Source organism: Branchiostoma lanceolatum, chromosome 19 (genome assembly GCF_035083965.1).
Source record: "Branchiostoma lanceolatum isolate klBraLanc5 chromosome 19, klBraLanc5.hap2, whole genome shotgun sequence".
In the NCBI taxonomy this organism is placed as follows: domain Eukaryota; kingdom Metazoa; phylum Chordata; class Leptocardii; order Amphioxiformes; family Branchiostomatidae; genus Branchiostoma; species Branchiostoma lanceolatum.
In genome coordinates this window covers 8,845,980-8,873,557 of record NC_089740.1, presented here as the reverse complement: position 1 = coordinate 8,873,557, position 27,578 = coordinate 8,845,980, and the positions used below count along the sequence as shown (strand labels likewise).

The 27,578-nt window shown below is 41.8% G+C and overlaps 1 protein-coding gene across 2 annotated transcripts; it reads left to right on the top strand.

The window, feature by feature from the left end:
- LOC136425272 (coxsackievirus and adenovirus receptor homolog) lies at positions 1-27,578 on the top strand. Of its 2 annotated transcripts, XM_066414102.1 has the most exons (8): positions 1-165; positions 20,150-20,452; positions 23,650-23,895; positions 25,126-25,167; positions 25,612-25,668; positions 26,487-26,624; positions 27,001-27,058; positions 27,314-27,578. In XM_066414102.1, the coding sequence occupies exons 1-8, from the start codon at positions 117-119 to the stop codon at positions 27,561-27,563; spliced, it is 1,143 nt and encodes a 380-aa protein (XP_066270199.1). In that variant the 5' UTR covers positions 1-116; the 3' UTR covers positions 27,564-27,578. The 2 variants fall into 2 exon arrangements, with proteins under 2 accessions (XP_066270199.1, XP_066270200.1); XM_066414103.1 differs by lacking the exon at positions 25,612-25,668.

Sequence of the window (27,578 nt, the reverse complement as noted above, 5' to 3'; positions counted from 1 at the left end):
TACTGAGAGCTCACTTATCCCGTAACACTGGCTAGGCGTGGACGTACTTCAGACGACAGCACTCAACTAGACTCCGTTTCTGCCCTCAGATCGTCGCTAAACTCTCCACAAGAATCATGCGGCAGTTCGTCTTCGCCTTTGTAGCAGTTTTAGCAGGAATTTCAGGTAAGATTTTAACTTCTTTCGTAATCTTAGAAGATTTTAGGCTTGGCTATACGATCAGGTGTACGAGGGACCGGTGTTTTGGGCGGGCGATACCATTCAGCGACACAGCAGGGGTGTGAGAATGGTGGCTCATTGTGGCAGTGCACACAATCTACTGTACACAAAGTAGTTGACTAGAAAAGCAATCTTGTTTGACGTTTCGCCACACAGTGATCCAAAAACCAATACGACAGTCCAAGACAAAGGCAAGACATGGGCGAACCAAACATTGGATAAGCGCTGCTTTGGTCGAACAATTTCTTCCTCTCAAAACGCAATCTACTGAACAAATACACAGTTGCGCGAAACTTGTTTTGTAGAGGACACGTACCACTAGAATGTATCTTGACAACGGTGTATATCCTTCGCTAGTGAGAGCACGGACGGCTACCAAATACAACAAACCCGTCTACAACTGAACACAACAACATGTAGTTGTCTGAAAATGACCGTGTATTACAATTGCTAGTCAAATCTGGAAAGTCGCAAGGGAGTTAGACAACGTTTAACACTGGGAGTGAAACGTCGTGAATGCCCACTTCCAGCCTCAGTTCGTGTGTACTTGCTGACAGCCAGCCTTGTGCCACTTCCTCAAACTAATAACAACATAGTCTAGAACCACAGGCGTGAGTCGATAGAGATCATATTGAACACTCAAACCCTACACCTTTACTTGGGTCGTATCCGCGTCCCAAGGAAATAGCAGCTTTCAAAATTTGACCTCAAACGCACGGCCTGAGACCAAACTGCCGTTACTCATAGGATATCAGAGAACCCAAAACAGGAAGTTTTACTATTCTCGGAAATTGTCCTACAATACACGGTGAGTGTAGGGGTTAAGTATTACAATCAGAGGGATTGGTTTTCTATGATTAAGAAGTCTTTATTGTACCTTTCTGTCCTTATATTATAAACAAGATACCATAAACAATTGTTGTTGTAACAACAGAATTAGACGTACACTTGTATTTACCAACATAAACTTTACTTTTGTTTATTCAACATAATCGTACATGGACCAACACTAATATAACGTGTAACATATAGCTTTACGTTTCTACAAAAGTAAAGAATGAAACATAACACTTGTATATAAGACAGCGTGCCCCTTGTATTCACTCTGAGACGTTCTTTCAGAAAGACATTTAAAATATTTTCTTTATTATTCCTTCACCAAAACCGGTGTAACTCTACTTGACTCATCGCTACACTACAAATGTAAAGGATGAAACGTAACCCTACACTTGTATACACCACGGCGTGCCCCCGTGTATTCACTCAGAAATGTTCGGGGCGGGACAGGTGACACACCGAGTACCCTCCTGCCGGCTTCGATCCACTGACAAAATAGAAAAGCCAAATCCAGCCAATTACGAAGTTTGCTTAGCCAACGCCCATGAAATCGGCTTGATCCAAGTCACAAAAGGCAAACCTTGAAGATTTAGAATTAAGAAATGTTCCTTATCAAGAGGCTACAAGGAAATGATAGATATAGAGTTGTCAGTTTGTTTTTAAGAGTCGGGAGTTCAAAGCTATTTTGGAGATATTTTACAGTGTTTCGCACTTGCGGTGGATCAAAGTTAACACTTGTTGGTTGGTGGAGAGCGGTGTTTTTGTAAGCAGGCTTTTGTATGAGAGCTGCCAGCGCGCGCCTGTTGAAAATTCGGCTACATACCCAAGAGAATTTTCAGTCTGAAACGTTGAAGTGGTTTGGAACTATTTATCGTGTAGTGTCAGTATAAGTTTCTTGTGAAGGTTTATTGTTTAGAGCCCGGTCATGTTAGTTCTGTCAAAGCCCGCTTGAAAATTGCGCTTGATGAAAATCTACGACGAATATGACAGGCGCTCAATGCACTATGTTTGAAGCTTTTTTTTCTATATCCTGATGTATTCATTTCTGTCGTAACGTATGGAGTTGTACAACACATTTCCAGTGTTCTTTACTTTAAGTCAGAGTGACCAGTATCGTTATCTGTTGTTGTTTTTAAGGTGTTGCTGTTGATGTTTAGCGTGAACATGATATCCTATCTGGTGGTCGGTGAGAGCGGCCCTTTGCGTGTTTTACAATGTGGCTTGCAGAAGCGTACTTCTCTCTCTCGGCTTGACTGACGGTGTTTGACACCAGGCCTTCTGCTGGTAGCTACTTGAGTCGGTGGTAATGGGCGGAGCGGGAAACAAGAGCCCGTGCCCGTTCAGGTTTCTAGCCTCCAACAAAGGTGTCCCGTATAGATCAAGAATTTGTCAGCTTCTTTTATTCGGCTCAACGTCTAGTGGTCAACGCTGTAGCAAAGACAGTAGCAGTCAGTAAACAGTCTGCACTATCAAACTTGAAAACGACAATATTTCGAATTTGAGTTAGCCTTGTAAGCAGGCTTCAGGGCTTGACTTTTTTACTGATTTCTGATTTTAACCACTTTTTTGTACCGATTTTCTGATAGCCCGTCAAGCCTTGACGACTGTCCAAGACCTGGTAATGTGGTATAAAAAAAGAACGCTGATATATAAGCTGAAACAAATAAACATGATAAACGGCACCAAGAATCCTGGCACCGAGGCTACAAGAGAGCCTGGTGTGTAGGCTATCACGTTTCTCCACGTGAGAGGTCCGTCCTTGTTGTGGAGCCGCAGCCAGGCATGCCCCCCGCTCCATCGGACGGTAAACACGCATTGTTCGGTGCGCCGTGACGCCGTGGGCCGCCCCGACACGCTACACGGCCGATGCGCTTGAAAAGTGGACACATACCTGGTGGGGTATGGGCCGAGACCCGCCGACTCACCGGGCCCGAACTGGGGCCTGGATGGGCTGATGGGGTACTTTTTCTGCTTTTTAATGCCCATGGTCTTGATGACGACCATTCTGGCATGTTGGGAAAGTCGTTTAAAGTGCCTTTCCGAAGGCACAAGATCGGTGACACGGCAGGATTCGAACCCCGGGACCATTTGATTCTGAGCCGAACACGCTACCGTTGCGCCACACGACTTGTGTGTGTGTGTTACCGTTAAGAACTTTTAAAATCGACAGTTTCTCGAAACTTGCCATTTCAGCAAGCCTCAAAAAGGGCTCTCCTAACCGGAGCCCGAAAATGTTTACCTGTACGTAGTCTTTCTGCGAGCAGCCCCTTTCACCGGTTAGGAGGGTAGGGGTTCTACAGAGCCATTGACAGTTTGAGATTATGTTACACACAGAGTTTGTTTACCTGTATGTGTTATCGTTGAGATATAGAGAAGATAAACCTGCCAAGTTACCTATATAAGTTATCTTTAAGATATAGATAAGGTCTGGACCCAAGGACATTATTTTTAAACCTCTTCCACATACATCGTATAACAGTGAATATTTCGTGTGTAAGGCATAGAATAACTCATTTGTGAACGCTACAACGCGAGTATGTACAATCTACCTCTCTTTAACCTAGAACAGTTGATTAGCCTTTCAAAACAGTAGGTTTGGTGTGCAAGAGCTGTTTCACCTGACTGAATTGGGACTGACAACAGGTTGCCTGTGTTACTATTGAGATGTTGACACTTAGTCCCTCCATTTACGGTTTAAATCACAACGTTTTCTATCACCCTTAATTAAGCAGACCACCTGTTCCAACACGCCCAGATGTTAAGGTGGTATAAGTTCTATCCGGGTCCGTATCAAAACATTCGTTTGTTGTACTCATTCATAAACAACAATCGCGAAGCCCCCCTCCCCCACCGAAATATGTAAACTCCACGACAGTATGTAAAGATTAGGAGCAAGGACTCCACATTTAGTATGTCAACAGGTCTTCAACGGTGTAAACTCCCTTCTGTACTTAACTACACCAACATACCGGACCGAGGCAAACATTGGAATAGTCATCAATTATGAGGTTGTCAGAGCGCTTAATTTAAATCAAGCGAAGGAAACAAAGTTGCGTTGATGAAGGTTAGACAGTGATCCAGGTAGAGCATTACGCAAATAAAAAAAAAAAACAAAAAAAACTGGATAGACGTTTCAGATAGCATCCACTATCTTTCATCAGAGACTGAGAAAGAAAGTAGCAATCTTAGCTCAAGTGAATGGGAGACGCCTGCGGTGCAGGTATAGTTTTAACAACGCTAGTCATGCAAAATACCATGAAAATTACGTGTAATGTATCCACTGGAACGCGTCTGTATCGTGTGTTAGTGATTTGTCAGCGTGTGATGCCATGTCGTGTGCTTTAAAACAGGTGGTTTCGTCTTCGTAACATATAACCTCAACACTATATATTACTTTACTTGAAGAAACAAAGTTTACGAAATTGGCAAAATCTGGTGAATATTTCGTCATCAACTAGACGATAGCTGACCGCTCCCCTGTCAGGGAACTCCACAGTAGTATAATCATCATACTGGATACTACTGCTACTACTTCTACTACTACTACTACTACTAACGATACTACTACTACTGAGTTAGCCGACTTCTGAAATGTTTTCAGCTAACGTTAGCAGGTTTACACTATTTTTAGTTACATTACGTCATGATAAAGATTTTCGTACACGATAAGAAAATACAGTGGCACCAGATTTTGTATGTGGTTATTCACTTGTACAATACAAATGTGACAGATAAGTTTGATACATATCTCTGCTATCCACTGTAGTCGGCTCCAACAAAAAGAACACCCGATACAGTTTATACACTGAACAATGTAGCGAAGACGCCGTCACATTTTAGTCTAAGCTGTCTCATTGTGAAGCCAGCGTCCGAAGATATCTTCGCGTTGTATACTAATCTTCCGCGGCTTTTTGTAGTTTTGTCTGACAGTGTCTCTATACGTAAATAAACTGTTATCGTTGTTTACTCCGCGGGCTATGAATTAGAGTGGGTTACATTTCTGTTGCGCTCGAGGGTTTTGTGGAACTATTTTTTAGAGATAAAAAATGACTTGTAAGATCTCAGTCACAAACGACTTACGATTAATATTGTTTGTCGTACATGACAACCTCTTCCATCTAAAGATGGCTTAATTTTTTCACGACCCATCCACGATTGTCCTAAGCATGCTAAAATTTTGCTGTCGCAGAAAACGATTGCTTGTCCTGCGATCTTCAGAAACTCTATGATGAGACAACAAACTGTTGATAAGCTATGATGTCCTTTTCTGCCAAAGACAGTTGGATTCTGTACGATGCATACACCACTATCCAAAGAATGCCATCATTTTCTATGGTAAATTATAATGTATTGTAAGATGAATGCAACAGGGGGCTTAAAGCATTACAACCCTCCTGCCAGAACATACAGCCATACCTGCGTATGTAGGTGATAATGACATCAGGATATGACTTGACCCGGATATGACTTTATTATTAGTACCCTATCAATATTAATAGCACGTACTGTATATTGCTTTTGTCATACACAGAAGAGAAAGCAAGTTTTCCTTGACAAAATAAAAGTTATCATGACGTAAAAGATATGGAAAACTGTCAATTTCCTAAAAGTTTATTTGTAGATAGCTAGTGTTATACCCAACATACGTAACAGGATAGCTTCATTTCTATATATTGTAACTTTCTGATCATATCCTTACTGAAAAACAAAAGCTTTATCACGTTCAAATTCCATCAATTCCATATCATCCATATTCATTATCTAAGAGTAAATCGTAAACTAAAAAGCTTTATATGGATGTTATCTTTGGTTTGTTGTTGTTTTCGTAGCGAGGTCAGTCCGCAAATTTGCGCACTTTGTTTATTGACGTCTGCGGGGCCCGACTGGCCAAATCGCACGGCTTTATTCCGTCATGGCGCCATGCATAGGTTATTGTTTAGCCCGTCTGTGGCGTAAGACCCCGGGATTTTCACTTCAAAAAAAGAAGTGCTGTAATCTGAAAAGACGAGCTCTCACAAAGTAGCCACAAGACCGTCCAGTCACGCGCGGGGACACGCTAGCGGCATCGAGCACGCACGCACGTCTAGACTGCTCAAAGCAGAGGTTCGGCTCCGGCTTGTTTTGGGCATGATTGCATACTCTCTAAGCAGAGGTTGGGTTTAGACTTCTTTTCCGCATTTTTGTAGGGTTTTCAACTTTGTTACCTTTTCTTTATGTCCGCCGGCCAATAAAGAAAACCTGACAAAATAGAAAGCCCGAAAAAAACGCATAAAAGACGTCAAAAGCAAGCCGAAGCCAAACCTCTGCTTGGAGAGTACTTCGTCGTTTATTCTTGAGACAGTGGTGAAAATGTCGTACGCGATTCAGCTTAAGACGGAAAAAGTTCTCGTAGATCCATGTCAGTTCTGTCAAAATCTCGCTGATGATCCTCCGGCAAAAAATCGTACAATGTATCAGCAACAAAATATGCAGACGGGAAAACAATTTGGGTCATTTTAAATGAAAGTCGGCAAAATCTTGTCATACATTTTTCACACGTTGACTCTCTCTAATCAAACACTCCGTCTATATCATTATAAAATGAGTCGCCCACTCCCAAACGTTTCCTCGACCCTACACGTCTCGTGAAGAATGTCCACCCCCAGAATAATGGCACAGCCCAAGTTATTACTCTTTCCATAAACATGTAATATGAGCGTCTTTTGATATCATACCGCCTCCCTTTCGTCACGCTAGGCTCGTTTATCGAGTGCTGTACTTGTTTTACTGAAGTCTATCAAAGAGCCCACTTACACTAATAGAGAGGGCCCCGCCCAGCCTCGAAAAATGGTCTCAGTTTAGCGGTTAGCCTAGAAACCCAGGGGATGGAGGATTTGGCTTAGTCTCGAGAAGAAGGGTCTCTTGTTAGCATAGAGGCCCACCAACATAGGTCACAAACATACAGCGAACTGGGCACCAAACATTTCGAGCAAAATCATCCAGTTTCAGCAATCCAAGATCTCATCCAAGGCTAGACTCCTAGTCAAACTATAGGAAACTCAGCTATGGCCACAGAATATGTTATCGGAAACTCATGTTGAACGAGACAAGCGAGCGTCTGTACCCAGAGGAAGGGGCCGGCGGATTTGTTGTGGGTGTGCGGAGTTGTGTCATGGATAACGTGAAGCGATGAGTAATGGCCCCAAAATAAGTTCCAAACTCCGAAGCCCTTAAGGTATCTCTAGTGGTAGCTAGAACCTAAGGGACAAGAGACAAAAAAATCTATTGGCAGCATCCTCATCAGTTATAGTCCCACACGGTATTGATTGAATAAATCTTAGAATGCTTGATCCAAGGAGTTTAAGTTAAAGGGAGGAGGCGACATCTTCATATTTCAATCAGAGTCTAATCAATATGTACATGTTAGTATGATATTTCGAAAGACGAGTTATGTAGCTGTTTTCAATTGAACAATGTTTCTAGTCAAAAATAAAGCTGGCAGCTTTGGGTCTAACATGGCGCTGGGCAAAGAGAAACCACAAACAAACATGAGAATAGCAGTCCGCACTGTCAACATACACGGTTTACCGACTAGAGAAGACGTGCAAACAGAGCATCATGGGAAAGATGACACAGGCGTTCTAAAACAAACATGGCTGCCATGGAATTAGGGGACTCTCTAAATAATTCCGTCATTAAAACCGTTAGAGATTTACTGGATTTCTCGGATATTGAAAGGTTTATTGAATGGATGTAAACATCACGAGCTACATAATTAGCCGGCCTGCTCTTGAAACGGTTTAGTGACGCGGATATATTGACTGTGCTACAATGGTTTCTAATTCCTAGTGTACACAAGTCTTTTAACGGGAGGTCTCCATGAATGCTGGACGAAATCGTTTTGTTCTTTTGATAGACTCAAACTGGCATAATATCTTGTGTATTCTACTCTTACGCTTAAAGACAAGCACAACAGACAAGGAAACTGCATAGAAAACCCATAGTAAAGATTGTCTGGTGAATGTACACAAATGTTCCAACGCACTATTCACCAAGCAGATACGGTAGGGAGAAATCGTTACCATCTTTTGCTTGACCCTTTTACTGGAATAGAAGATGGCCCAAAAGACACCAAGTACAGAGAGAACGGATATGACTTCAGGATAAAAGTACAGTATAACCCCCCAAACGCCCTACTTGTAGAGCTTGCTTCTATAAAGATTTTTCAATCTCTCAGCCTGCTTGGAGAGAAGACACCAGCATTTTCACCCCAGCTCTTTCTTGCTCCGTCCCCTAACGATGACTCAAAGACAGTCTCGGTTCGTTACGTCTCTGATCCCGTGGACAAACATTTGTTGATCCCCGTAAATGTACTGGCTCGCTCTAACACACCCTCCGTGTAAACAACCAGCCTACCTCTCATGGAACCCATTTCTTGTCCGTTCTACCTTCATCATCTCCTTCTAGTGTACACTTCCATTTTCATCATCACAGTTCAGAAGAAGGTATACATTTAAAATCTAAAATAGATATATGATATACGTCTTTATAGGAATCAAGACTAGAATATCAGTCACATTTTGGCTGGAAAGAGTACTTAGTTTAACATAGACTATAAACGTTTCTTGGCGAGAAGACTTTTAAACGGCATCTGCCATTTTTGCTTAGTTTCTTTCGGTAATTGTCTGTAAATTTGTTCCACATTTGTCTACGTAATTCAATTCAGCAAGACCTAGAATTAATCTCTACCAGACTAACCGCGCCGGCTATAGGGAGAACATTTGCCGGGGGACTTTGGCCATGGAGCGTTTCATCAGCAGGATTGCCTATTGGACCCTCTCTCCGTAGCCAACTCCCTTCATACAATTCACTGTACTTGGCCAATATCTACTATTTTCCCAGCGATCCGCGGAGCCTGGTAGAGGCTAACCTAGAATGCTAAGAGTACGACTGGCGCATGTCAGACGGTTGTTGTTCTTCTCTGTTGTCTCGCGTCCCCCTGTCAGTCAAATATCGGTCAAGACGCTCATTAAGACGCCAACATCGGCGCGTTATGTGTGTTTGTCTGTCTTGCTTCAAATTTCAAACGGTAAACTGTCAACTGGCAGGTTTTTAGGATTGTCTGGGAATCGAACTAAGAAAATTCCATATCACCGCTTGCTACCTAGGCCATGACATCAATATTTTCCAACAAATAGCATAAGTTACGCCCCGTTTGGACAATCTTGTTTGTATACATGTATTTCATATCTAGACAACCGTGCCAGTTAAGTGTACATCATATTGTATTTCTGGGAACTAGTATGCCCATGCTACTTATAGAAAATAAAAATAAAACATTTTCCAACTTCTCGAAAAAGTACCTCGTTTGCCCTCCATAAAGGACGTAATTGCAGGTGGAACAAACACCCTCAATTAAACAAAAATCGTCCTGCGTGTCAGCAAAATTCCTGAAGGATACAGATACAGACGGTAAACAGGAAAGGGACTGAGGAATTGCTTCAGGCGAAGGAACAACTGTGCATGTAATGGCACAAACATGTCCCACATAGTTTAAAGCATGAGAAATCCACCTCTTCATTTATTTTGCCACTGGCTAGGTTAACATTAAATGGAAATTCAAATCCAGTGACTCTGTATTCAAGATTTTTTGCTAGTCATCCCATATAGCCATCCATAATGCTCGTAATATGCTATATAGAACGACCTGTCACACCTAACTCAAATAACACTAATAGCTCTTTGATATTTGGTCTTCAAAAAAAGCCAGCCAATCTGATAATAACATGTTTTATTCCACAAGAGCTTTAGGAAAGTAGGTATCTTTAGACGCCTCAATTCTTAATACTTCTGAAGCTCTAAGCCACGACTGTCTTTTCCGAGCTGGTATAAGATACTCACTGGACACCAAGTCTACGAGTTTGTTTGACATTTTGCTACCGTTGAGTGACACGAATTTAATCAGTTTTATTTGATTGACAGCGTGCTCCTGTACTGTGAAAACGTGCAGTTTCAGTGAGTGACGGTTAGTACATGCCTGTTAACGACGACTGTCATTAGCTGTGTCCACTCCACGAGAAAATATAGTGGAGACAGTCTCCAGACCTGTCATTCAATAAGGGCACTTCGTGATCTAATTGTATCATTTACGTACAATCAATTTGTTTTTCCTTGACAGTAAAATCTTTTCAATCAAAGGAATTCCGTTATTGTTAACTGTCGATAAATTTGATAATGCATAGAATACCTATTTAAGTCCTAGAACATGTTTACTGATGTCTGAAACAAGAATTGATTTGTGGTATTCTGTATACTGTTCTACAAACTCTATTGTCAATTATTTACCCGATTTATACACTACATGTATGTACTCAGACTAGAGAGTAATTTGGTTGAACACTGGTAGATTTTTCGTTGCGTCCTGCTGACAAGAAGTTTAAGTTTCACAAATAAGACCCTTAATAAGGACACTTATTGTCGTTCTCAGACCAAAGGTAGCGGCTTACACGTTGATTGACCTGATTTGCACCTGTACAAGTCCTGATCTTTGAGACAACAAAACAACCGAACCAAACCTTAACGAGGTCCTAGATTAAGTTATCGTGCCTTGTACACTGAGCCCAAACAATAAGAAAACTTAATCAGGGCAATTCTGGGTTCTTGTGGAAGATTCCTTCTCAGTGGATTCGGATTACACGCCAATCTCTTCCGGGGAACATAATCTTCTGTTGTAATCCGCCGTCCTTATGGACAGCCATTGTTTGTTTTCATTAGCAATGGGGACAATTTGATTCGGAGAGGAGCCTCATTCACCGCCTGTTAGACTAGCACTTAGGGCAGATTTGGGCTCAGTTTTCAGGTGAAGTGTCTGGATATATGCTGTGTTCTTAGCTTCACAAGCCAGGCATTCTATCGCCCGACGTTCCGGTAGCCTTTCTGACTGGTTGGCGCTTACTACTGTTATGAATATATAAGGTTGCAGGTCATATGTTGATAGTTATTGTTGTTGTATTGGAACTTTTCAATGTTGTTTATCATCAGTAATGTTTACAGGCTCATTTGACTTTAAATGAGTGGCATTTTTTTGTGACTCAAAAGGAGGTAGAAATACATGTATATGTTTACATGAAAGTTTGTGATTCGATAAATGTCAACAACATTCGGTATTAAATTAGAATCTAAAGCTAGACGATCAGACAATATTTCCACCTCTGACTCCTAACTGCCCATCCCATTTTGTTCATGTTCGTAAGTGTTCGTTACTTTATTACCCCTATAGAAACGCCCCCTCTTTTCACAGTTATGTTGTAAGTGTACCCCCCTGTGTTTTATCACGGAACTCAATAACCCCATCACAGTGCGGCACCCGTCAGGGCTGAAATGGGGTTATTGAGTTCGGTGACCACGCCTTCTCACTCTAACAACCTGACATATGCGTGCTACAGCACCTGCTCTGTCATCTGTACAACTTTATAAATGGAAAATTCTATTCAGTTATACAGAAAGTAAATTCCCTTACCGCAGATGTATGAGTCGCACTATTTTTATAAACCTACTGTAGCTACATGTAAATCTATACAATCCTACATTTTCACCATTGCCAAGAAGCGAAAAGAAGCCGAACTTATATGCTAGACTACTATACTCGTACCAAAATGTGTGTGTGTTTATTAACGTTACCATGACAACTGGACGATGGGAAGATGTCAACCCTCTAAGCCGTCTCAAGACATGATTTAAGTCCAGACGCATACATGTATTTCGTCACGACTTAAAGAGGAACACGACTTCCAGCTAAGTGTCTTAGGGCATGACGAAGGTTAAGTGTATACTTAAGTCAAGACATGGCACATGTAAAAGAGGGCGACTTCTGGCTACGCACTTAATATTCAGAGCACGAACGCATGACTCGGTCTATGGGCGAGTACAGGAAAAGGCCCGTCTGGACCCCAAGATTCCACAGGTCCAGAACTAACTCAATTTTCCCGTTCAGAAGAAATTGAAATTCCTAACGCGTCGGTACTAATGACTCAAGACATCCTATACTTTTAAAGACGTGTCGACATCACCACGGAGACGGTCTGAGGAAATTTGCAAAGAAAGATTAAAGAATTTTTATCCTATCTTTGTGAAGTAGGTTGGCCTATGCAAATCAATCCATTGTACGTAACGTTTACACTTTCCCAGAAAACACCATGTGCGGATACATAGGCATTGTAGGATGAAACTATTCGTAGGCATTCGCTACAAGACTATTCTTCTTTACTGAAATATACAAGTGGTATGACTTTTAACTGACGGTTTAGTATAATCCTTTACACTGGAAAGTACTAGTCACTACCAGACTAACTACGCGGGCTATATAGGTAGGCTATAGGGAGAATAACTTTGCCAGGGGAGTTTGGCCAAAATTTGGGTTTCTTTGGTAAGACGCTGTCAAAAGAGGAGGAAATCTTAACCTTCTCGCGGACTGAATCTCCTAGCAAATTAAATAATTAATCATTCCCGTTTTGGCCGAATCCTGGGATCCATACCATGTAGAAAGGCCTGGTAGAGGCTACTGAGTTTTTTTTTTCTTTCCTGAGTCCGGAAGTAATCGGCTCGCCCAGAGGCACGGGCAATCTCGTCCCCCGGTAATGGTGCAATTATACTCGCGTTTCACGCGGCTTAACTTTCAGCACAAACTAACAGAACAGGACTCAGGAAAACTTACCACTAACTACGCGACTTCACACCCGGTAGAAACTTTCGGACGCGTTTGTACCGTAGATATATAAATATACCGTAAATGTTTTTAATACTTTTTAGAATTATCAACTTGTGCGGGGATTCTGGTGTATTGCTACTTTTTTTCAAAAAGAGAAAATACAGAATTGCACCGTAGCGTTTGCAGTATACTTTTACAGTTTTAGACAGTATTCTGCAAAAAGGCGTATAAGATTTACAAGCATAGAATGTCTCAAGGACAATTCGTTCCTTGGCACATGTGATTATTTTGGAAAAAGATGAGTTTACTTCACATAAGGTCAATTCAAACCTATGTAAAAGGTTGACATTTGATACTTGTTTAGTCTTCAGATTCAAAAAGATAAAATACTCCTATAGCTTGTCGCCCATTGTCTTTTGTGTCGTCGTCAAGTGTTTCTACCCTTTCAAGCCAGGTTTAGGTTTCATTTGTTCCAAGCGTTCTGGTTTTTGACCCAAACACATTACTATACTGCTAGTGCTACGGTCACATTTCCAACTACTAGTGCTAGGGCTAGGGTCACATTTCCAATCCGGGGCCCGGTCGGGCAGTCTTTGGGAACGAAAAGTATGATATAAAAGTCAGCAAAAACACAAAACGTACCAAAAAGTATGTAAGAGCATAGTTAGTGCATATTACAGATATACACTTTAATTTTTCGTTTTCGTAAACAGCCCGGCCGGGCCCCGGATTGGAAATGGGACCAAAGCATAAGTGAGGATCTGAATAAACTAAATCTCGATGCTTATTTGTACTTTAAATTCACTCATAACGCATATGACTCGAAACACTCCACACCTGTAAACCATTATCCGTTGTGGTGTAGTAAAGTGTTTCTACCTTCTGCACCAGGCTTATGTCTGATTGTTCAAAGTGTCCCGGCCAGTTCCCGCTAATGTTACCCCCGGGCGCTCGGCTATGTTACACCCTAATGGCTCTTTATCTACCATGTCACGGGGATTAAGTTGTCAGCAGAACTTCTCTGCGAAAAATTTACGGCGCAGAAATTAATAGTTTGGCTTCGGTCAGGAATGTGCGGACAGACAACTTGTCGTGGGCGAGGTTTTGTGGACTCGAATCCCGCCATGAGATCTTTTTACTAATGCATAGGACATCTGCTGAAAGAAAACCATTTCTCTAGACGCCACCAAACTTTTATGGGAAGGAAAGAAGTAGCAGAAACTGACCGAAATAGCGTTTATCAGAGGGGTTAGCCGAATAGGTCTAGTTTCCAGAAAGTTACAGGTGGCATTAAGACCTCTTCTGGTGGTCTAGAAAAATTCTTTACCCATGTTTCACTTCTTTCTTTTGCTATTCATTAGTCTCTACCAGACTAACTCACTGGCTATAAGGGGAATAGATTGTCAGGGGAGTTTGGCTACTACAGGGCTTCTTTTACAGTTGAAAAGTTTTACCACATGCTCTGGGCCAATTATTCACCCTATTTGTGCTGAATTCCACTTTTCGTGACCACTTAGGAAAGTCTGGAAAATCTAGAATCTAGAGAAAGTGGTGGAGACTGTATTCTGAGTACAAGCTGTGTGTGTATTGTCCTTCGCTGTCTGTCTCGCAGAATTAGGCCAAGGTTTTTGCTCCTATCTGGCCACCAACACAAAGTTAGTTTAACAACCGCTGTCTCCGGGTATTGTTCGGCAACAACCCCCCTTATGGGTCATTATCGTGGAGTTTCACGGGGCTTAACTGGAATAATGACCGCTTACGAGGAAGGGGGGCTCAATACACAATCTGAAAACATATTTTAGCTGCTCTAAGTGAACGAAAGTAGTAGTAATAGGGTCAGAACTATTAGGAATGTATTGGAATGGTTGTGACGTATCTATGAAAAATGGTTTTGTTACGAATGAGAGTTTTAGAGTTTGTAGTTGGTCCATAACTGCGAATCCAATGAAATACTTGAGCATTTTTGTCTTGATTCAAACTTTTTCTGTGAACCGAAACGTGTTTTTGACTCTCCATTGAGTCCATATTTTGTCAGGAAATTGTTGTTGACCTTTGACCTGACAAGCATGCCGAGTGTCGGGCAGGTAATCCATTGTTTACGGACATAGAATCACAACATGGCGGCGGAAATACGGAGGGGAAACGGGTCCGTCTCAGATGAACGAAGAACTGATCCCCAAGTAGATGTCTGGATATGAATAGTTTTTATAGTCTTTTATGTCATTTTTAGTTTATAGTCCAGTTCGTCCATTATTCTGGTGATCTCCATGTCCCTCTTTTATACCCTGCCAAGTACGATAGATATAGATAGAACATCTTAATTTGGATGGTCCTTTCCCAATCTCCAGGCAGATACGGTTGCAAATACTGTATCCAACTGGCAAAGGGAGTTCTTATTGCAACCTGCACGGTTGGATACGGTCTTTGCAACCGTTAGATCTTCTTGGAGATTAGTCCTTTCCTTGCAACTTCAAAAATGTAAAAACCTGTGACATACAAAATTTGAAAATTTACGTACAAAACACAACCTTGATCTATAAGCGCGCATTTTTTCTTTTATGTTCATTCTTAAGTAGTTATTTTGACAGGTAAACCAGGTAGCCTTATAACCGTACCACCTGCATGTAAAATGACTCAAAAAGATTCAAATACATCGAACCCAATCCACGCACCTGTCCGGAAAAAACTAAGATAAGAACACGAAAAAAAATCATAATCAGATCGGATCAGAAGAATCCATCCCCCTGAAGCAGGTATTAAGTCTACGGCACACAAACCGATCAGGGAAGGGGTGTTAAGTCGACGGATTGTATTCCATTCAAACGGGCGAAACAATACCCGCGACTAATTACATCGTGTAATCCGTGCTGAATGTGAAATTTGTCCTCCCGCCTTCTTGACAACCAAGCCGGGTTTATACAGGTAAATCTCTTGTTTATAAGGTTGTAACACGACACGAGGTGGGATTTTCACACGATCCTTGGCTTGCAGGTGGAAAAATGACTAAATTATAAACTGAAGTCCGGTATAGTGCGTAATGTATGTTAAACTGGTGTACATATTTTATAGTCTCTACGCGACTAGTTTGGTCGCCCAAAACATACTAGAAATTTGGGTTGTTTAGGCGTTGCTCTATGTACGACTAACTCCTCTTGCAAATCAATGTGGCCAATTTCTACTAGACTCAAGGTCACTAGACTCAAGGAGTCTGGTAGAGTCTATTTCATAGGTAGATCATCGTAACATGTTTTAGTTTAATATTTATATCATCTGGGGACAGGCCACGTATTATCTCTCATAGAAGTTGAAACTGAAATAAATACGAGATGGTAATGTTGTGATACCCTTCTAACTTACTATCTACATATTTCCATAACTTTGTTATGTTTATGGCCTAAAATATCAGCGCCTTTGTCCGACGGTAATGTTCTCGTAGTTTAATGTAGTACGTTTCTAATTTCAAACAAGAGTCCGTAGGACACAATTCTCCGTGAAGTATTTATAGTATGTACAAGTATTGACCCACACAAATTGCATCTCTGCACACTGTCCACGTAGTGTTTTAGAGCAAGTAAAGAAAACGTGTTTGTTTATCTTTTTCGTTCAATACAGGAGTGGTCAACCTGCTGAAAAGTATGTTTTTACAGCATGGCACAGATGGGATCTAGAAATTCCGGGAAAAGTCACAAAGTTAAATCTAGATGGCCCCTTTTCAATTATCAACGAACCATTCTTATTCAGCCTTTAACTAAGATGTATCAGAAATCACAAATATGCAGTAAATCCTCTTTCCACAATTTATTGCAGGCCGGCCTGATCTATAGCTATCAAGCTATTTGCAATAAAAAAAGGCTAATTTATATTATCGTTACATTTCACGAAGGTCAAAGGTCACCGGATCTAACCACCCGGAAGTGACACTGGCGCGCGCACTTTTCTGAGAGATATTTCTCGACAATCTTTCATCCCCTGCGTAAACTTTTTACATTGTCACAGCCGCCGTATTATAAACTACAAGTGTGGTAAGTTTGAAGGTCCAGAGATTTCCCATTTTCACACTGTGCGTAAAAGTGCATCGTCCGTCCCGTGCGCACATACTGTATGCGAGTTGCGAGTGGACACGGCATACTTAATACACAGACTGAAGCTCACTCGGCACATGTTCGCAGCGAAAACTCACAATTCCCGTTGCCGCATTGGTATGTAACTTGGTATATCGCTAGCTAGGTTGCGTGTGGTGATGCACGTTGTCTATTTTTCAATGTAACAGTGACTATACGATCACAGCAAGTAAGGAAGATTTATACCCCGTATCTGCCTGAAGTATTCCGGTCATGCATAACGGATTATAACATGGTCCCTATGGCAGGGCAGTGGGACATAGCATTAATTATAGGGGTGCAATTACGATATTGGATTGACGTTTAAAGTAGTTATGGTGTAACAAAGCTATTGTGCATCACCACGCCGAACCAGGCAAACGATATGCCAAGTTACACACCAATGCGACAACGGGATCGTGAGTTATAGCTGCGAACGCGCAAACAAATGCATTCCCAATACTCCCAGAAGGAGGTCATCCTCCTTCCCGGAGTAACAAGGGAGTCTCATTGTTCGCTGTCATTTAGAACACAGTCATAAAATATCTCGAGACCTTTCGAAGCTGTATTATTAAAAAGATGAATCGGTTCGTGTGCAATTAAACCTATAGAAACAATACAGTCACGCAAGATGACTCAACAATGACGCAGTAGAACGACAATTTAAACACAGACTAGTCACCGAATGACACATGCATTTTAATAAGATAATAAACTTTACGACACCTCTTGAAAATATTCTGCAATAGTTAGATGGCTAGATACCATACAGCCGTTATGTTGTTCTTTACCATTAAAGATAAAAAGAAGATAATGAATAAAAATGCACTTACTTTTGTACTTACTAAAGAGCTTCCAGGGAAGCCATGAAACCTATTTAGATCCCCCTCCAAAAATCACGATCCAAATTTGTCATCATAGACATTTCCTGACATCAATCCCAGTGACACTATTATTATACCGTAGACCTTATTTACTAAGCTAGAAATCAAAGACTTCAATAAAGAAAATCAAGATAGATAGAGACATATCTGTTATAAGAAATCTAAATTTGCTGATGATAGAAATTTCCTGATAAAAGACAACATCGAATGCAGTAACATCTCTTGTCATACCTTAAACCGTATCTCCAACGAAATTCACGGCTTAGACCGCTTTTTATTTCTATGTCCACTCATCCCCCACCCCTCTAACACACAGTGGAACACTTTGTAACCGTAACCGGAGAGCCCGCACTCTCTCTGTCGTCTGTCTGTCAGCGAAGACCACAAATAAAGAAGGCGGTGCATTAGCGCAGAGTAGGGCAGGGCTCAACAGTACACGTCCATCTGTAAGGTGGCGGAGTCGTTCAGTTTGTGATTGTTATGTAGCACATCTCTAGTGCGGAAGGACAGGACACACGTTGTCCTGTTTTAATTCAATCTCCTAGCACGTCTTTTCTCCATTCGAGCTTCTTTAACGTGACGTCATGCTAATCTGTGCATTTTCATATTGCAACTATTTTTCGGATCACGAAAAAAATCGTCTGCCAACCTAGTGTACTTAATTGGTGTTTTTTCTCAAAACTTATGTGAAAGTTTTTTTTGTTGTTTCATTGGATTTCCTTTTTGGAGTTTAAGAAATTCGTCAGGAATGTCTTAAGCAACAAGCGGAAATGTCAGCCTTATTGTCCTCGCTTCATTTTTGTTTAAGAAGTAGGAAGAATATACCTGATGCCAGCATTAAGTCATGAATCTCAGAATGGCACTTTGGTGCAAAGATTTCTTCTTAAAATCACTGTCCTTGGTGGGATACGTCCACTGTAAATGTCTCCTGAAATAACTCCTAAAACCTTCACTGTCTTCTAGACATTTGTCTTCAAGGACAGACGGTGTTTATGTCTCAATACCTGAAGTTTCTATTGCATCCCTTTGTCCAAACAAAAAGGCAGACTGAGCGAAAGAAGTGTCCTATTGTCTTCTCATTCCTGCTAAGAAGTTATGCAATCAAACAACTCAATGAACCTAGTCGTCCTTAAGAATCCATGTATGGGATGAAACTATAATGTTAAATGCACTTATCCAGCCTTTGGGAAAATGCCAAGTACGTTTATTAGTTAACGCGGCCACTTCTCTCTATTCATTCTCCCCCCTCATGCGTGTGGCACTCCTGTCTGTGTGTGCGTGCTCAGCGGAACTAGGAGGGGACGCCACTGTTCACTTCTTTAGCCGGAAACTCGAAACGTCAGCGGAAAAGAAAGGAGAGTTATTTTAAGGAGCCGTTCAGAGTCATTAGCAATGGCAGTTCTTGGCGTTACAAGACTGGAGGCCTTGTAGTTGGTTCTTAGGACAGACAAGAGTCTAGCGTCGGCTTTAAGAAGATCGTATTCGTATTCGCAGACCGTTCTATTATAATGCAACGTATCTATCTAACAGTCAAACCTGTCCTAGTGACCACCTTTACATAAGGATCACCTGACCATTGATATACAGTCAAACCTGTACAAGTGACCACCTCTGCATAAGGACCACCTGGCCATTGACATACAGTCAAACCTGTACTAGGGATCACCTTTACATAAGGACCACCTGGCCATTGATATACAGTCAAACCTGTACAAGTGACCATCTCTACATAAGGACCACGCGGCCATTGCCATACAGTCAAATCTGTACATATTACAACCTCTAGTAGTCCTCTACATAAGGACCATCTGGCTATTGTGCCCCCTTTTTGGCGGAATCTTGGATTGTATATTTCCCTACTCACTGAATCCTGTCTATCACGGGGACCACCTGTCTTCTGTGACCATTCTCTTCAAGTCCATTGAGCGGTTACTACAAACAGATTGTTTCGGCTCTCTTTACAGCTACAGTTATGTTTCCCTCCTTCACCCAAACGAAACACGGCATTTATCGTCTTACGTTACAAAGAAAAGAATTTTATCTGTAGCATACTTTACTCTTGTTCTTCAAGAACGACTTGAATGGGCGCTTTGATACCGGTGTCTTCCGCCAATGTAACATGATGCATTCAAATGTCAGACATTGTGTAACCTTTTCTCGCAGGCCCATTTTCCCTATCGCTTCAATGTGTCTGTCTGTCTGTCTGTCTGTTTGTTTGTTTGTTTGTCGCGTCATAAATTTTCCATGAGCACGATCACCGCATAGTGACGGGGTGAAATTCAGAGTTTCCAGAAAAAGTAATTTGTTAGACTTGTGATGACAAATATTCCATCGATGGCATCGCGGGTACGGGTAAATTGATAGCAAAAAGTACTGCGTCATTCGTTTTGCTTATGTTTTGTTTTGTTTTCTTTCCTGATCAGACGGCCAAGCCATCAACAAAGAAGTTACCTCCTACCAACAGTTCGAGTGTGACGTCACATTCCCTTCTGCGTACCTACTAAACTGGATGCGGGGAGATGAGATCGTCGTACGGGTTGTCAATGACGCAATCTCGGCGACGTCATCTAATTTCACCGATAGGGTATCTATAGTTGGACAGCAGAGGGCCCTTGGTGTTTCGTCACTGAGGCTAACCGACGCAGGGGAGTTCTTCTGTAGTGTGTCCGACTTGGCAACAGTAAATGCTCCAGTTAACTCGGCCAGACAAACCCTGTTTGTTTACAGTAAGTGATGTTTTACTATTAATTAGCTCTTGTCTTGGAAATCGTTGTTGGTCTGTGTGTGAATGTGTGTGTGTGTGTGTGTGTGTGTGTGTGTGTGTGTGTGTGTGTGTGTGTGTGTGTGTGTGTGTGTGTGTGTGTGTGTGTGCGTGCGTGCAAGTGTGGCAATGTGTTTTTTATTGTGTGTGTGTATGTGTGTGTGTGTGTGTATGTGTGTGGATCGCATAACATTATGGGTATTACGTAATGGGAGCTATCATTGTGGAAAGGGGGTGAAGTCTTTTTGTCATATTGTTTGTCGGCTTCTTATCATATACAATAGTGGTTCGTCAATAGCAGGACTCATAACATCAAATGCTAACGTTACAATTATCGTGTGGCGCTTTTGGTGTTTATCACTTAATTTGAAATAAGCCTAAAGTGACATGCCAATGACCTTTCAGCGTGACCGAAGAAAGAGCAACAGAAGAATAGCTTAAGTGTTTGTCAAAGAAAAAATGTGAAGAAATGTGAAGAATCAGCAACAGTACGGCCCAGATCAAAGATGGTTGACGCAATTTTCTTACAGCGAGGCCGAAGTAAACAAACATGACCCCATACTTCGTCAAGGCTAATGCCTAGGAACTATTGGTTCTACTTTAGGTAAAACTTACATGTAACTATCTTTGAATTATTCTAAACCACCAGAATATGAGTGTTAGCTGATTGTCGAGAAATACATTATATAGCAAGCATTAGAAAAATTGTATCGAAATATTGGCGTTATTCTACAGTGAAGGCACCACAATGCACCTGCATTGTACATCGTTAGCTTCAGGTCACCGCAGCCAAATGTGAGACATTCCTAGCGAACAGCTATTTGGTTAGGGTTCCTGGCCGCATCCAAGCGTAGCGGTGCGGGTGACACCAGATAGCGTCCCGCCGGTAGTTAGAATAACGCAGGTGAATATAGAGACACGGCTGGATGGGGATGGGGCCCACTGTGGGGAAACGTACTAGCAGGTGTATGGCTTTGGCCTGACTTTCTTCGTCTATTTGCGCCGTTTTGTATGTTTTACGTGACGCTTTCTTTTCCTTTTTACTGAATGTATAGCTTAAAGCACACGTCAGACGACTTTGCCACTCCCCCAAGCCAAAAAAAAGTCGGCGCCAAGTTGGGAATAGCCTGGAATTTTAGCCTGGTTTTATGCATCAAAATTCATACTAGTAGTTGGTTCGCGCAGACGACTTTTAAAGACCAGCAGGCAACCTCGCCCTGAGATGACCTTGCTCACGACTAACTACCAAGTTTGGTCCAGAGAAGGTTGGGAGGCCATGGTCGGCTTGAAGGAAGTACAAAACGCCACTAGAAATGTACTAAAATTAGCCGAAGCCAAACATTTGTTTGAAGATCACTTAAGAACAGAACAACGGAAGAAGAAAGTCCGAAAGGGACAAGGATATCTGTGACAAGAGAAATGATAGAATCACCTTTGTATCTTCATGATCGTCTTGAAGTAGAATCCTTTAGACTTCAAGCTTTATGTAAACAATCTCCGGTAGAATGACAAGGATCGGTGCACAAGTTTAATTTTCTCAGAGCGGTTTACTTCTGAAGGTTCCAGTCTACCGTTTCTAATACACCTCTTACAGTCCACTGAACTTGAAAATGAAAAGTCAAAACCTTTTCTCTACTCATTACGTCATTGTTAACAAGAACACGTAATCCTATAGTCCCTCAGACGATGCACTTGACTTGATGAATCTGAAAACAATCAAATCTAAAGGGTAAAGTAGTCTGTAAAAGGATAACAGTGACATTCTCAGGGTTCTGCGTTACTATGGCGTTGTTATGATGGTGTCACTGGATGCATTCAAAACAAGACGAACAAAATTCTGGTCAGGACTAGATAAAGATGTGAAAATATCTTTCTTTGGTATACCCTAAATGCAGAAATGTTCGCGGTGGTTTTATGTTCGCGGTTTTCGCGGTGAACTTTCAGCGCGAACTTAAAACCACTTTTGTCCGCCTATGACTGTAGCGCTACTATTGTTTCAAACACGAACTACCGTGAACACTCCATTTCCTCCCTACCGCGAAATAAAAACCACGCGAACTTAAATGCATTTATAGTATCTGTTCTTTACGTGCAACAAACGTTTGTTTGGAGCTAAATGAATCAGAAATAGAACTGTTATAGCAGTCGTACGATGTTGATGTCGTAGAGGTTCCAAGCAGGCTGTGACAGAACCAACCGTCGACAAGGATCCAAGACAGCCTTTTCCGTCACAAGACAGTGAATTTTTAAGGACATTGTATTTAGTTGGAGATCGTACGATTATCGTACGCCGTATGTGGCCGATCCCCAAGCGTCTATGCTTGTTTAAAAATGATGTTTGAAAAGTTTCGGAGACATAAAATCTAAGCAGTGTCACTTCAACACCTTAGACAGCATCTGTGTGCATCTCTCTCCTACTGTCTGTTCGTCTGTTTAGTCTAGACAGCTCCGGTGTAAACACAGGCGGACGGACAGGTACGGTTAAAAGGGGCCGAGTACAGAAAAACGCCCAACATGTCAACCCAGATGCTACGGTAGACACACAATTCTGTAGAGTCATTAAGATTCCTGGCAAGCTTCACCGATCTATAGACGTTCTTACAGGTATATACTTACAAACAAGACAGGTCTTATCTCAACTGTCTCACAACACAATGTAGTTAACGTTACCTTCGCCTAGAGGCTGGAAGCAACGGTTATGCTTTTCGGATCCCTCTCTCCCTCTGTGCGTATGTATTGTTAAGTGTATATGTGTGTCGGTGTCTGTATATATGTATGTATATGTGTATGTGTATGTGTATGTGCATGTGTATGTGTATGTGTGTGCACGACTTACGACATGACTAAGTAATACGTGAATACGTATTTATGATATTTGGTATATGGATAGGTTTCGGCAATACGATGAACAAGTGTGGGTTCTCTAGTGGATTTCTATGGTGCTGCAGCAGAACTTCCGGTTTTGATATCTCGTTCCACCTAGTGTACAATGAGATTTTAGAATAATGTAGCTTATTTTTCCTGACCTTGCAATTGACATCATCTCAAGGTTACAGTCCAATATTCTAATTAGCTTAATGCTTTGGAAGGGTTCTTGATCTGATCTAACGCATTATTTTTGGATTAATTTGATTTTGTTCTTTTGTGTTATTCCATCTCTAGCTCGTCCCACGGTGACGCTACCTTATTCGGAATATGTCGTCGACGCCGGAGGTGACGTCACGTTTACATGCACCGTCACGAGCTACCCGTCATCCAACGTCACCTGGGAACATCCGGACGGGACCAGGTCTGCTGGCGACGTACTGCGCCTGCGCAATGCGACGTCACAGAGTCAAGGGCAGTACCGCTGTTCGGCAGATAACGGGTTCGGGACGGACATGCAGTATGTCGATCTTGTCGTCAGAGGTGAGAATCTCTCTTGAGTTGTAGTATTTTCCGTAAATGTTTTGTCTATTTCAACATTAGTATAATGCAAAGGAATGCATCTTGACACGCAAAGTCATATTTGCATAAACACTGTCACAAACGCATGCACATACTCACACACGCACAGACACACACACAGACAGACACACACACACACACACACACACACACACACACACACACACACACACATACATACACACAAAGTGATACCACACACGAACACTTAAGCACGCACACAGACACACACACACACAAACATACATACATATGGACACATACACACATACATACACACACAGTTACACACATAGGCACACACGTATTCACAAACACTAACACACACACACACTTACACAGACGTACGTACAAACAACAGAGAGATAGAAATAAAATTAGATTTCGAACGACCACTTGGTCCTGCCTTGCAAACTCACTAAGGTTATCATCGAGTAATCTTATCTCCAGGCACAACTTTTCTTCAACTCTTTTGTACGTCTTGTAACTGGCACGTTTTCGGCTGCTAAGAGATTACGACACCCCCTCCAGCAGGCACCACGCAGAGATAATAAGTAGAAGTCGGCGTCTGTGTTCTTAATCCACCTCTTGTCTTCCCAAATCCCTTAATGATGAATCCAACGGTGTGTGTGGAATTTTTTTGATCGTCGTACTTATCGACCTTATGGTTACAATTGTGGAATTGTTCCCTGCAAATGCACAAGATAAAAATAATAACGAAACTAGATATTACCTTAGTAGATGTGTTTGTTTCCCTTCTTCTAAAAACATGTCCCGTCAAAGTGGGCTATTTATATATGATATTTCATATCAAAGTGGCCTTTTCTGTGCGACTTTTTAGAGTCATTATCCTTAAAGATATGGTCTGTTGTGCCTCTTAAGGTTTGCTTCATTGAGCGTCTTTTATTTGTAAACAAGGTTTAAACAGTCAGTACGTTTCAAGCGGCCAGACATAGCATGTAACGTTACATGAACTCAGACTAACTAAATGATTCTCAACCCTTTGTTATGCAAAACAAAGATCGTTGGATGGTTTCTTAGGAGCCTCAAGTTCTATGTGTAACAAGCGTAGAAGTACGCCAAACAAAATTTGTCAGTTTCTTTCTCGCACGCAGCTTGCATGCGCCACCTAGTGATGGCTGTTGGTACTTCAGTAATCTAGTCTTGACCAATATTCGTTCTCTTTTGCAGAACCGACGAGGCCCACTCCTGGCGGTTCGGAGGGACAAACAGGTAAGGAGAATTCATTCCTCGTTTGAATTGCGTGTGGAATTAACAGTGTGGCTTTTCTGATGTGTGTCGTGTTTCTCCTTACTGCACGTCTATCTCGACCACTTATCAATGGCTTCTATTAAAACTGCAGTAAACCACGACTGCTTTCTACATTCTGGTTAGAGTAGCGATGCTGATTTAATTTGAAAGACTACAGTACATGTATACAACAAAACGCCAAAAAAGTAGGGGGAAAGGTGCTTTAAATAAGAGGTGAATATCATTTATACCGTGGTCAATATAGCCGCGTCAGCAGTCGTTATTTGTGCCTTGGCTTCTTGATGTCTTTGTCTGACTCTTGCCGGCTTTACCTAACCGTCAGCCAAATTTGAAAATTCAAATGCACCAATGAAAATTAACTTGAACTCGATCTGACCAACCACGCCCCTTCTTCTTCTCTGTCAGACCCGACCCGAACTAGCGATCGACCAATCAAAACTCGAGGGCCACAGACCGCAGAAGGTGATTTGATTCCTCCTTTTCATTTCTTGTTGAACTTTCTAGACATTTTCTTATTCGCTTTTAGTATTTGCACTATTCCCATTGAAACAATCTTGTTCTAAACTTAGCAAATTTTTTTGTTCACAATGCCTTAGTAGCATGGCTGCGGTCACCAAACGTAGCGAATTCGAGTGAAATAGTTTAGGCTAGCTCACTGTATGACTTCCTGCTATATGTCTTAGTGTACATGTGTTTACTAAGCAATGCAATGTTCCTTACTTCATGGATGAACGTTTTGTATGGAATAGTTTCCACTAACGTTTGCATGCGTACTGCGATACTGCTTAAAAAAATTCAAGGGGCAAATACTAGTATATGTGGGTGATTTCCTGTGCTCTCCTTCTGTAGTGTAAATGTAGACACAACTGCTTGTTTTTAGGATATCTAAAACTGCAATTTATACTTCTATACTGATCATGTTGGCTTAAAGAGAGTTTTTAGACCCAAACAAGTTTAAGAAAGCAATTTTGACACTTTCGCAGGTAAAAAAACAAACAACAGAACCCATCATGATGTTATTTGAGTTGGATCTTTAAAGTCATAGCCCGAGACTTTTGCTATTTTGCTCAGGAGCGGACATAAAGAAACGGTATCATGAATAACAGTAATACGAAAGATGATGATGATGATAATTTCCTGATGTCGAGGGAAGCCGTAAGAATGACATTTGTTTGCCACAAATCACAGAAACAACATAGAATTGTACTGACATCTTATTGCCACCCATGGTCTCCTGTCCGACCGTAAACTTGACCCTCGCCTTGTCTTGTTGGCTCCAGGTACGTCCGGCGGCCTGACCGGAGGGGTGATCGCCGCCATTGTGGTGGTGTGTGCCGTGCTCGTCCTGGCGGGCATCATGGCCGCCGTCATCTTCGTCATGAAGTCCAAGAAGAAACACCAGCCAGAGAAACCCGTCGGTAAGGTTCCAAATTTCATCCAGTTGCTTGATGAGTAACTGCCATTTGGCGTCGGAAAAGGGCGTATCTCACCGTATGCGGCACGTTGGTGACCTCGCTGTGACCTTATTATATTTGTGTTACCGTACCCTTGACTTTATAACGGGATAGCATGCAAAATGTACAAGTGTGACTGAAAAGACAACAAGTTGCATCGCTCAGTTGCATCAAGGTCACCAATGCATGTGCCGCAACTCCAATGAGATACAGTTTTTACCTTCGTTGGTAAATTTATTTGTTTCTTTGACTCTGATATACTGATGTATCATATGTGTGATTTTCTCAATATCTTTTGCTGCTAGACAGCTATTGTAAACGTGCTTTTCTCCCTATGTAGTGACCGCCTCACCAGTAAAAGAAAAAGCGGCCGACGACTGGGACCTGACTTCCACCAGGTAAAAGTTCGGTTAAGCAATATACTGTACAAAGAAACCAGCAAATTGCCTTTATAAAGCTGCTATTGGTAAACATTATGGAGAAACTTGTTTAATATGTTTCCATGCATTACAAAAAATACATTGCGATGCTCATTAAATAGATTTGATAAAGAAATGAGAGCAAGAGATTCAATTATTTGATTTCTGTGCCAAACATTAAACCGTTTCAATGGCAAATTTGTCGTTTCTCCCCCCCCCCCCCCCCCCCCCCAGACGCCCCCAAAATGGCATGAACGGCAACGGCCACATGGCGAGACCCGCGGCAGAGGGAAAACCAGCAGACCCCTACTTCTACACAGAAGCGCCGCCTAGGGATACAGGCTCGTACTACAGCCAGGCTAGCAGACAGCCACGCCCTGGAGATCCGTACTGGACTCCCTCCCCTCCCCCCTCTCAGGCTGGATGGTCCAGCCCACCGCAAAGTCCTTCGGTAGGTAGTTTCTTTTGTTTTTTACTTAATTAGTTTCGGTTGTAAACA